At 43.1% G+C, this 12,328-nt stretch overlaps 1 protein-coding gene across 1 annotated transcript; it reads left to right on the top strand.

Annotated features, from left to right (window-relative positions):
• LOC127101902 (uncharacterized) lies at positions 1–522 on the top strand. The gene has a single exon (XM_051039329.1). It carries the CDS (start codon positions 1–3, stop codon positions 520–522), a length of 522 nt encoding a protein of 173 aa, XP_050895286.1.
• The last annotated feature ends 11,806 nt before the right edge of the window (positions 523–12,328 follow it).

Raw genomic sequence — 12,328 nt, 5'->3', positions numbered from 1 at the left:
ATGGATGATGTGGTTGAGATGTCGTTGATTTGTGAAAATTGTTCGCTCTCGGTGAATGGTAGAATTTTCCAGATTGATCTGATTTGTTTACCACTTAATAAGGTTGATGTGGTTTTGGGGATGGATTCGCTTTCCGCCAATTCGGTGTTTATTGGATGTGAAGAGAAGTTGATTATCATCCCACCTAGTGAAGCTACTCCAAAGGATATATTAACTACTATCTTGGAAGGTACGGTTGGCATGGTTAATTTCTTATTTGAGAAGGAAAAGTCAGTTCTCTTGGTTCTCACCAAGGAATCTAGCGACAATCTGAGTGTTACACAAATTCCTATCGTTTGTGAATTTCCGAAAGTTTTCCCTGAGGATGTCACTTCTTTTCCTCCTGAAAGGGAAGTGGAATTATCTATTGATCTGATACCTGGGACGGCTCCAATATCCGTTTCTCCGTATCGTATGGAACTGCTCGAGTTGGGAGAGTTGAAGGAGCAATTGGAAGAGTTGTTAACCAAGCATTTCATCTGACCTAGTGTCTCACCATGGGGAGCTCCAGTGTTATTAGTAAAGAAGAAGGGTGGTAGTATGCAGTTGTGTATTGATTATCGCCAATTGAATAAAGTCACCATTAAGAACAAGTATCCTCTGCCAAGGATAAACGATTTGTTAGATCAGTTGAAACGAGCCTGTGTGTTCTCGAAGATTGATTTATGATCGGGATATCATCAAATAAGAGTTAAGAATTCGGATGCACCAAAGACCGCATTTAGAACCCGATATGACCATTTTGAGTTTCTTGTAATGTCGTTTGGTGTGACGAATGCCCCTGTTGTTTTTATGGACTATATGAATCGGATATTTCAACCATACTTGGACCATTTCGTGGTGACCTTTATTAATGACATTCTTATTTATTCTCGTACTCCCCAAGAGCACGGAGAACACCTGAGAATTGTTTTGTCGGTACTGCACGAGAAACAACTTTTTGCCAAGTTAAGTAAGTGTGAGTTTTGGATGAACGAAGTGAAGTTTCTTGGTCATGTAATATCACAAGAAGGAGTATCAGTGGATCCATCTAAAGTCGAAGCAGTTATTAGTTGGGAAAGACTGAAGAATGCTTCCGAGGTCAAAAGTTTCTTAGGTTTGGTAGGTTACTATCGAAGGTTTATAAAGGGGTTTTCGCAAATAGCCTTACCAATGAATAGACATACCCGAAAGGAAATTTATTTTAAATGGGATTCGAAGTGTGAGCAGAGTTTCATGAGTTTGAAGGAAAAGCTAACAACTGCTCTTGTTCTAGTCATCCCCGACCCTAGTAAGTCTTATAAAGTATTTTGTGATGCCTCTAAGAAAGGATTAGGAGGGGTGTTAATGTAGAGTGGTCAGGTTATATCTTATGCCTTACGTCAGTTGAAGCCGCATGAAGAGAACTATCTGACTCATGCACTGAAGGTGTGCCGACATTACATGTATGGAGTGAGTTTTGAGATGTTTAGCGATCACAAGAGTTTGAAATACTTATTTGACCAGAAAGAGTTAAAAATGAGACAGAGGAGGTGGATGGAGTATTTGAAGGACTTTGACTTTGAGCTTAAGTATCACCCAGGGAAGGCAAATAAGGTTGTGGATGCCTTAAGTCGGAAAGAGATGCATAAGGCCGAGTTAATGATGTTAGAATACGTATTGTTGGAAAAGTTCCGAGATCTTAATTTTCAGTTTAGTTGGACGCAGGATGGTGTGATAATGGGAAATTTGAATGTTACTTCTAACCTAAGGGAAGAGATCCGGCAAGGACAAATGATGGATGAGAAGTTCCAAGAGATGTCGACTCAACCAGGTTTCGCTAAATCACCAGATGGAGTTATTCTGTTTAATCAAAGGATTTGTGTTCTGGATAATACTGAGCTGAAAAGAAAAGTTTTAGAGGAAGGCCACAAGGGGGCGTTTACCATACATTCAGGTTCATCGAAGATGTATCAAGACTATTGGTGGAATGGAATGAAAATGGATATTCCAGGGTATGTGTCAGAATGCATAGTATGCCAGCAAGTAAAGATCGAACATCAAAAGCCAGGTGGTTTATTGCGACCTTTAGAGATTCCAGTTTGGAAATGGTGTAGCACCTCAAATTTGCACCCTACCTTTTGTACATTCATTTCACATTAGGTCATTAACATAACCTGGTCATTGCATAGCATTGCATAGCCATTTGCCCAAGTGCAAGCCATTCAGAAGAATTAGGTCAAACTGGTCAAGAGAATTAGTCAATCAAGCAAGCATGTGCTATTTTCATTGGGACAAAGCCCTAGGATTGATTTATCAAGTTCATATGGTCTAAAAATCATTGTGAAGTGGTTTGGACAAAGATTGGATGCTCAGAAGTCATCAGTCAAGCTGAATTTCAGCTGGAACCATAGAGAGTCAACTGTGGTCAACTGTGCCTGATTTTATGGATTGGAAGGTGTGAGATGGTTTGAAAGGCTTCATTCATGTCCATATAAGTCTCATTTGACATATCAAAGACCAAGGTTGAAGATTTGGAGGTCAGACAAGAAGTTTCCTAAAATGGCAGGTGACCTGTAATTTCAGCTGCCCAAAATGGAAAGTTTTTCTCCCCAAAATTACTTCATCATACAAGCTTCAAATGGAATTTTGCCCAAAATGAAAGTTGAAGATCTTGATCTCACTATTCCAAAAAGTCCAAGAACTTGAAATTCCCATGTGTGGTTGGCAAGATATGGTCCAGTCATTTTCCAAAAATGCCCAAAATCAAAGTGGCATAACTTTCACATGGAATGGCCAAATTGGATGGTTTTTCTTTGAGCAAACCACATTTGATGTGTACTTTCATAATCCATCATCACATTTTGCCAAAAGTCTTCACATAAAAAGGTCAATTTTCAAGTGTACTAATTAAAAACCAAGGGCAAAATGGTCCAACTTTCAAATTACATGGAATTTTGACATGGGACTTTTTTCAACACATCACATATGCCATTTAGAACTTGTGTGAACTGGTTTTTGCTGTCATAGTGGCTTAATTTGAAAAAGGGCATATTGGACCTAACACTTGAAAATGCACTTAACATTAATTCACTCCATTTTGCTAATCATGATTAATTTTGGATTAAGGCATTGGTATATATTGTTAATTGTAACTGTTTCAAGAATCACTAATCACTTTTTCAGATCCATCACAAAAAACTCAAGAATTCTCTCACTTTTTCTCCATTTTTCATAAACTTTTTTCTCAATTCATCAATATTTCACCATTGTTTTTGCAAGATCTTGGTTGAATCTTCATGTGCAGGTAATGTACAAGGACTGTTGAAGCAAATTGGAGAGGAAACCGATCAAGAACTCCAACTGTCCAAGCTTCACTCCATCCATGGCAGTCACGAATTCACCGTGAATCATGCACGTTTGAGCTGAAATCTCTTCACCATTCACCTTCTACATCATTCCTCTACATCTGTTTGCACGAATTGGAGCAAGAAACGCAAGGATTCCACAACTGCCATCTTCCAAGGTTGGAATTCGACTCTAACCGTTTTCAAAATTGAGATATGGCACTTGTAGATCTTCTAATGTAGAACACTGTGCAATTTGTAGAATTAAGTTTCATCGATTATTGAGAGAGAAATCACGTTTGAAAGTTTTGATGCAAAACCTATTTTGGATCGATCCGGTTTATACAGTAGGAATTAGGAAATTTCGTTTGCATATTATTGATGTACGTGGGAAGACGAAGAGAACCATGTGCCATTTGCCAATTTTGGTTGAGTATCGGTCGTAACCGAATCTGGGAAGAAGACGATGAAGAACAGCTTCCATATCTGGAAAAATCGCGTGTTGATCTTCTCTCCCTGGCCGCGCTTTCAAATCCGTGTTTCCCACCAAAACTATCCAATAGAAACGCGTCATCACATTAAGTGATGCGCTGCGTTTTGCTTCCTGTGTGAAGTAATTACCATAATGCCATCCGTGTTAAATTAATTCATATAAATCATTTTAAAAACTTAAATAAATATTTCATTATTTCAATTAACTTCAAAAAATCAAAACAAATCCAATTTTAATCCAATTTGAGTGGGAATTTTTGTGTTAGATTCCAAATTTAATCTAGTTTTTTTTAGGTATGGTAGTCCAAGTTGTGCCTGGTGGATTTTTGACTTTGCCTATTGATCTTGTTCATGTGTATATTTTTGTATGTTTTACCATTTTTAATATGAAATGATCATGCATTATCCAAATTGAATGAAATTTCACATGCTTGTTCTTGACTCATTGCTGGTTATTTTGATGTGTAGTTTGTGAATTTTGGATTTATGGTTTGCAAATTATGATGTGTGCAAGTTGAGTGTGACAATTTGTGTCACACTAGGTTAGGTCAACTTCATGATTTTATTTGATATGCCTATGCTTTGCCAATTGACCTCAAATTTTGCATGTGATTTCCTCTGTATGTCTAGTTTAGCCATGAAATTTTGTAGGAATTGTTGAGCCATTTCCTATTTGATTGAGATTTTTGCTTGCTTTTTAGGCATTTTAGGGTTTTGTTTGAGTGATTGACTTCCATGCCTTGTGAAATGCTCATACCATATCATATGAATGTGAAATTTGATGGAGTGATTCATAACATGTTTGGGTTCACTTTGGCTTTGGTCCCATTCATTTCTTAATTGTTTTCACTGTTTGGCATTTGGTTGAAGTTGATGCTCATTTTGCTACCATGTGTTGGCTTGTTTGGATTTCTGCTGACTTTATGATTTTCATTGACCTACTTCCTTTTGTCCAAATGGCATGAAAATTGATATGTGGTTCATTGAATGTGTCCTGTTTAGGCTGGAATTTTTGTGGAATTTATTGAGGTGTTTAGGTATTTGTTTGAGTGAGATTATTCTGTTTGCTCATATATGATTCACATTTGCCTAGCTTGACTTAAATTGTGCATGAAATGAATTTAGTGCATAGTTTAGATGTGAGACCAATTGGGTTCTCTTTGTATTTGGTTAATCTTGATTTGATCATGTCTCACTTTCTGTTTTGACTTTTTCACTTCCTTTTGACCCTAGGCTTGTCCTAGTGGTCTTGTATCTCATGTTTGAATGTGATTTTCAGGTTAAGAAGCAAAATACCTTAAGGAGGTGGATTCACATTTGATTGAGATATCATTTGACATTGTACACTAACTTGGTTTATGTTGTAGGATGCTTGGCTCCTTTGAGTTGACTTGCACTTTGGTGCATTGGATTGTGTTTGTCTGTGTATAGCTAATTGTGAACCATTTGCTGTTTAGTTCTGTGATTGGTATACTGATGATATTTGATTGATTTCAGGTACATTAGTTGCTAATATTGCTTTGCTTTGCTTGATAAGCAATTTGCACTGAGGTATAACATTCTTGTCTCCATGTAGTCTGGAAGACCTGGCCTGTTACTTGGCCAGGCAACTGTCTGAAGTCCTCCTTAAGAGGCAATGTTTGTGATTGTTTACTTTTGTCCCCAAGCAGGTAAAGACCTCAATGAGGCAATTGGCGGATATAAGAGATATGCAATCTATCTCCCGCTCTTCTGTTGAGTCGTCCCTCTGCTCACACCACTGTGTTGATGCATTGGGACACAAACCCAAGATCTTGTACAATGTACAGTTGTGTCAGAGTCTTGAGTGTAGAAGGGTTCCTCCTTTCTGAACCCACACTCCTTTGTCTGAAGCTCTCCCTGACCAGGGATAAGAGCTGTGAAGTCTCATCTTCACTCACCTTTCATCAGCTTCACCTTAGCCCCTCGATGGCAAGGTTAAGAGCTAACCATACCTCTGTACAGATGACTTGCTCTTGCAGTCTTACCCTTTGATTGAGCCCTTTTGTGTGCATATAGTGTGTGCTACTTGTGAATGCTTGGTTTGCTGTTTATTTGTGTTGAATAGGATAGGCTTGCTTCCTGTGCAAGTTAGCTAGAAACCTTGACTTAGGGATAACTTTGCATGATAACAGCTAGGCTCGAGTCGTAGTCTCCCTAGTTGTGTTTCCCTCTGTCATCTGGTTAGGCTAGTCCTGTGTCCCTTCGTAGGGGAACTACGTCGCCCTGATCCTCATACCAGATGAGGTACGTAGGAAGGAGATGAGCAGATCTCTCCGGGCGCCTGTGTCTTTGTTTTGTGTTGTTGTGTGCTTGGAAGCTAATGTAAGTCCATCGAGTGGCGTTCGGGTTCCAATGTGAGTTTTGTTCGGTTCGGATGCTGATGTAAGCCCAGTGATTGGCATTCAGGCTCCACGTTTGCCTCCTTGTGTGTGTTTTTGGTTCGGATGCTGATGTAAGTCCAGTGATTGGCATTCAGGCTCCACGTTTGCCTTTGCCTGTGTTTGTTTGTGTGCGTGTTAGCCGAGCTACGGATGCTCTGATTCTCCTTCGTCCAAAGGAGATACGTATGCATAAGATGCGACATCCTAGCGAGCATGTGTTGTTTCCCCAGGTCGAACTACTTTGACTCTGATGTCTATGCTTGATAGACTAAGTAGGCCCAGGATGCGATATCCTGCCGAGTTCAGTCTTGTTTGTTTTCTTGTGTCTCTTTCAGCCTGTATAGATGTTTATTTGAGCAGTGTTTTAGCAACCATTTTCCTTCCTATTGTGCGTGGATCCCGTCGAGTACGACGGATGCGTAGGGGTGCTAATACCTTCCCTTCGCATAACTGACTCCCGATCCCATTCTCTTTGGTCGCAAGACCATGCTTTTTCCAGGTTTACTCTGAGCGTTTCCTTTCCCTCTTTTGGGATAAATAATGCACGGTGGCGGCTCTGTTGTCTTCGTTTCCCGCCGGTTTTTCGCGTAATGCGACAGCTGGCGACTCTGCTGGGGACTCTAGAGAAGTTGACCTGTGCTGGTCCTTCTTCCCTAAGCGAGTCTCTCCTAGCGCTCTCTAGGTTAGGGCTTTGGTTGCTTTCTGCTGTGTTGTTTATTGCATTCATTCCATTTATTGTTTGCATTTATGTGTGCATTAATGTTTGCATTCATTCATTTCATCTGCTGTGTTGGCTGTGTTTTCTCTGATTGGGGGTGGGAGTTACTCGAGGTAAAAGGCCCAATACCCAGGCTATGAGTACAATCTAGGAAACCTAGGAATAGAGTGATTCATGGGAAGCGGGTGGTATGCGCCACTTAGCGGAACATCGATATCACGAGCAGTTCAGACCCTGGTAGGATATCATCGTTACATACTTCAGGTGTGTATATGATGGTATTCTGCGAAAGGTTATTTATGCTGCGTTTCTTTCGACCTTACCCTGGCCTAGATGACACCCGTGAGTGGGGAGGGAATGATCATTTTAACAGGTACAGATGGTGACCGTTGGTGACCGGTTGGTGACTAGTTGGTGACTCAGTGTACTCCTGTTGGTGACTCAGTTTCTCAGATTGGGTTCAGAGGACAGTTGACCAGTTGAATTTGGGGTTCAGATGATTGTGATCAGAGTTCGAGTCGAAGCGTCGATCCTGTGTTCAGAGATGCACAGCTTGCCAGTCGTGTCCGCATCATGTGCATCATAGCATGTTTATTTTTCAAAAGAAATGCAATGAAAAAAATTGAAAAAAAAATGAAATGATGAAAAAAGCTAATCCCTGCATGCATATCATTTCTCAGGTACAGTCCAGAGCTTGATTCATTGATAGAGATGGCAACAGTTCCTGAGCCGAAGCGGAAGACCTGTTCCTATAGCTTTCACCGCGAGCCTCTGACGTCTCTGATTGAGTTGAGCAGTTTTGTGACCAGTGATCATCTGAGGGGGTTCGTTGACCAGTATGGGGATCTGTTGACTCTGTTGAAGATGGTAGTCGACCCGGTGCCGTTGCAGACTCTTCTTCAGTTTTATGACCCAGAGCTTAGGTGTTTCACTTTCCAGGACTATCAGTTGGCGCCTACTCTCGAGGAGTACTCCATTCTGTTGGGTGTCCCGATTCAGCATCAGATTCCTTTCTTGGACGTGCCAAAGGAAGTTGACTTCAGGGTTATTGCTAAGGCTTTGCATTTGAGTATCCGAGAGATCAGTGATAGTTGGAAGACCAGTGGGGATGTTGTGGGTCTACCTTTGAAGTTTCTGCTGAGAGTTGCTAGAGGAGAAGCAGAGAAGGGGAATTGGGAAGCTTATCATGCCCAGCTTGCTGTTATGATCTATGGGATCGTCCTGTTTCCGAGTATGCCCAATTTTATTGACTATGCTGCAGTCTGCATCTTCATTGGAAGGAATCCAGTCCCTACTCTGTTAGCTGACACTTACTATGCTATCCACAGTAGGCATGGTAAGGGTGGGGCCATCAGGTGTTGTCTCCCACTTTTGCTCAGATGGTTCACGTCTCTCCTGCCATTCAGCGGACCATTTGTCGATGCTCAGAATACTTATAGATGGACTCAGAGGGTGATGTCTCTCACTTCATATGATATCAGATGGCAGTCATACCGGATGGACGTGCGGATGTTATTATGAGTTGTGGAGAATTCCGGAACGTGCCACTTGTGGGGACCAAGGGTTGCATCAATTACAACCCAGTTCTTTCACTTCGCCAGTTAGGGTTCGTGATGAGTAGAAGACCACTTGAAGCTGAGATAGCAGAGAGTGTGTATTTTGAGAAGCGTATTGACCCTGTTAGAGTGGAGCAGATTGGAAGAGCTTGGAAGTCTATTGGTGTCAGAGATGGATCCGTCTTAGGGAAGAAGTTTGCCATTGCTATGCCTGATTACACCGATTGGGTGAAGAAGAGAGTGGAAACTTTGTTGTTGCCCTATGATAGGATGAATCCGTTGCAAGTGCAACCGCCCTTGATTCTCGTTGATACTGTGCCTGCTGAGCAGTATAAGCAAGCTCTGATGGAGAATCGTCGCCTGAAGGAGAAAGAGCAAGATGCCCAGATAGAGTTGTATCAAGCCAAAGCTGATAGGCTGAATCTGTCTCATCAACTCAGAGATGTCCAGAGTGCAGGTGTTGGTGGAGTGAGGAGCAAGAAAAGATCTTATGCAGAGATGGAGACCTTGCTAAAAGCAGAGCACAGAGAGTGTTTGAAATTGCAGAGAGCTGAAGCCAGTTATTTGAAGAAGATCAGAGACTTGGAGAAACAACTCAGAGACAAAGATATCTAGTTGAAGAAGGAAGTCGACCAGAGACTTGCATCAGAGACCCGACTTGGGTCAGAGGTTGTCGAGCTTAGAAGACAGTTGAAGGAGAAGATCACTCCCTTGCCAAAATGTTCAGAGTGTGAACTGTTGATAGACCAGTGTCACTACTTGAAGACGCTCATTCCTGGAAGTAACTTGTCTTAGCTTGTATTTCCTGATGTTTATGTTGTGAATCACCCCCAGGCTTGTTGGGTGGGATTCCTTTGTTATACTTTGTTGGATATTTGGATCTTTGTTGTACGATCCAGTTGCTCATTTGTAGATGAGATTTTCTCTGTATTCCTTGCTCAGTTGTATGATGTTTCTGTATCTCCCTGTTGCTTTGTGTTGTTGCAGGTTGTCGTTTCTTGAGATGAATCAGGCTCTTTGAATGCCTGAGAGATTATCATTTTCATGTGCATCATATGCATTAGCATCATAATCATAACATTTGCATAATAGGTGTTCTCGTGCCGACTTCTCACTCTGGTTCCTGTGTCAGGCAGGATAGCGGATCAGCGACCACACCGGTACTCTACAAGACTTAATCAGCGCAGAAGCATGGATCAGGTTCAGACTGAATTAGCTGAGATGAGGGCGAACATGGCCCAATTCATGACGATGATGCAAGGGGTTGCTCAGGGTCAGGAGGAGCTCCGTGCTTTGGTTCAGAGGCAAGAAACGGTTATTCAGGCGTCTAACCGTGGTTCACCTGTTGCTCCACCTGGTTATGAAACTGTTAATGTTGCTGCCGCTCCCGGTCATGGCTATGCTATGGGAGAAGAACTCTAAGGTATAAGAATCAATGGTCAGCCTCTTGCTGCAGAGGTCAATGACAGAGCTACCCGGGCTCCGGTGCGTCATCCAGCTCCGCTTGTCGACAGACAAGAGGACATGTTCACAATGCTGAGTGAAGATGATGGTGATGTGGGTAGAATGGAGGACAGGGATCGGAAGGTTGATGCCCTGGCTGAAAAGATAAGAGCAATGGAGTGCCAGAACTCTCTGGGGTTCGATGTCACAAACATGGGGTTGGTTGAGGGTCTGAGAATTCCCCACAAATTCAAAGCGCCCACCTTTGACAAGTACAACGGTACTTCTTGCCCTCGCACCCATGTGCAGGCCTACTATCGGAAGATCTCGGCATATACAGATGACAAGAAAATGTGGATGTATTTTTTCCAAGATAGCCTATCTGGGGCATCTTTGGATTGGTACATGGAGCTCAAAGGAGATGCTATCCGATGTTGGAGGGATCTGGGAGAAGGTTTTCTCAGAGAGTACAAGCACAACATGGACATGGCACCGAGCCGGACTCAGCTGCAGAGTCTGTGCCAAAAAAATAACGAGAGCTTCAAAGAGTACGCCCAGAGGTGGCGTGAACTTGCTGCTAGAGTCCAACCCCCTATGCTGGAGAGGGAGTTGACAGATATGTTCATCGGCACGCTGCAGGGCATCTTTATGGACCGAATGGGGAGTTGCCCATTCGGAAGCTTCTCTGATGTAGTGATCTGTGGTGAAAGAACCGAGAGTTTGATCAAGGCTGGGAAGATCAATGATGTGGGTTCCTCTTCATCAAAGAAACCTTTCTCTGGGGCACCTCGCCGTAGAGAAGGTGAAACTAATGCTGTTCAGCATCGCCGAGGGCCGAACAGAAATCAGCATCAGTATAGACAGGTTGCTGCAGTGACCATTCCTGCACCTCAACAACGTCAACCTCCGCAACAACCGAGACAACAACAACAACAACAGCAACGTCCTTATCAGCCGAGGCAGAGGCTGCAACCTGATAGACGTTTTGATCCACTGCCCATGACCTACGCTGAGCTATTGCCTGAATTGCTCAGATTGGGTTTTGTAGAGTTGAGAACGATGGCTCCGCCAACTGTTTTACCGCCAGGGTATGATGCGAATGTCCTGTGCGATTTCCATTCTGGGGCACCAGGGCATAATATTGAAAAGTGTCGGGCTTTTCAGCATAAAGTCCAGGATTTGATCGACTCCAAGGCGATCAACTTCGCCCTTGTGCCAAATGTCGTTAACAATCCCATGCCCGCGCATGGTGCTCATAGGGTGAATTGTATTGAAGGGGTCGAATCTGAAGATTTGGTCGTCAATGTCAGTGAGATTCAGACTTCTTTGATGGTGGTTAAGGGTCGTCTGCTGAATAGTGGTGTTCATCCGGGCTGTGATGAAGACTGTGTGGGCTGTGCAGAGGCTGAGAATGGGTGTGATCTGCTGCGGGCTGGTATCCAGGGTTTGATGGATCAAGGCTGTGTCCAGTTTGGTCGGTCTGACAATAGAGATCATGGGGCAGTGTCTACTGTCACAATCTTCTTCAAGCCGTCTGAAGGACGGGCACCTACGACGAGTGGTAACCCAGTTACCATATCTGCACCAGTTGCTGCCAATACTCCGACAACCATCGTTGCTCCGGTAAGAAGGGCCGTGAACAGTAATGTTGTGCCTTGGAAGTATGACAATGCCTACCGAAGCAATAGAAGGGCTGAGATCAGGGTCAAACCTTCAAATCAAGCGCCCGTAACTATTGGTGTGCCTGTCAGTAAAGCTCCTACGGTTGTGAGTCCTGCTGTGGACAATGTGGGTGGACCAGGAGGCTTCACTCGCAGTGGTCGGCTGTTTGCGCCTCAATCGTTGAGGGATGCCAATGCTGAGGCATCTGCCAGAGCTAAGGGCAAACAGGCCGCAGTTGATGAAACGCCTGCTCAAGCGAATGTGCCTGATGGCTCATTTGAGAAGGATGTGGAGGAATTCATGCGCATAATCAAGAAGAGCGACTACAAGATTGTAGATCAGCTCAACCAAACTCCCTCCAAAATCTCCATCCTTTCCCTGTTGTTGTGCTCTGAGGCAGATAGAGACGCCTTGCTGAAGATGTTAAATATGGCGTATGTACCTCAGGAAATTTCGGTTAATCAGCTTGAAGGTGTAATTGCTAATGTGAGTACCCGACACGGCGTGGGGTTCACAGATCTTGATTTGACACCCGAGGATCGGAATCATAACAAAGCCTTACACATCACTATGGAGTGTAAGGCGGCTATGCTGTCTCATGTGTTGGTTGACACGGGTTCTTCGTTGAATGTGTTGCCAAAGCAAATATTGAAGAAGATACCTATTGAAGGGGTTGTGCTGACGCCAAGTGACCTGATTGTTCGTGCTTTT

The sequence above is a fragment of the Lathyrus oleraceus genome, chromosome 7 (assembly GCF_024323335.1).
Source record: "Lathyrus oleraceus cultivar Zhongwan6 chromosome 7, CAAS_Psat_ZW6_1.0, whole genome shotgun sequence".
Taxonomy (NCBI): Eukaryota; Viridiplantae; Streptophyta; class Magnoliopsida; order Fabales; family Fabaceae; genus Lathyrus; species Lathyrus oleraceus.
The sequence above is the reverse complement of the archived record's forward strand: the minus strand, read 5'-3'. Positions and strand labels throughout refer to the sequence as shown.

Excerpts from the sequence above, each read along its gene's own strand:
- LOC127101902 (XM_051039329.1), top strand. The coding sequence starts at position 1 with ATGGATGATGTGGTTGAGATGTCGTTGATTTGTGAAAATTGTTCGCTC.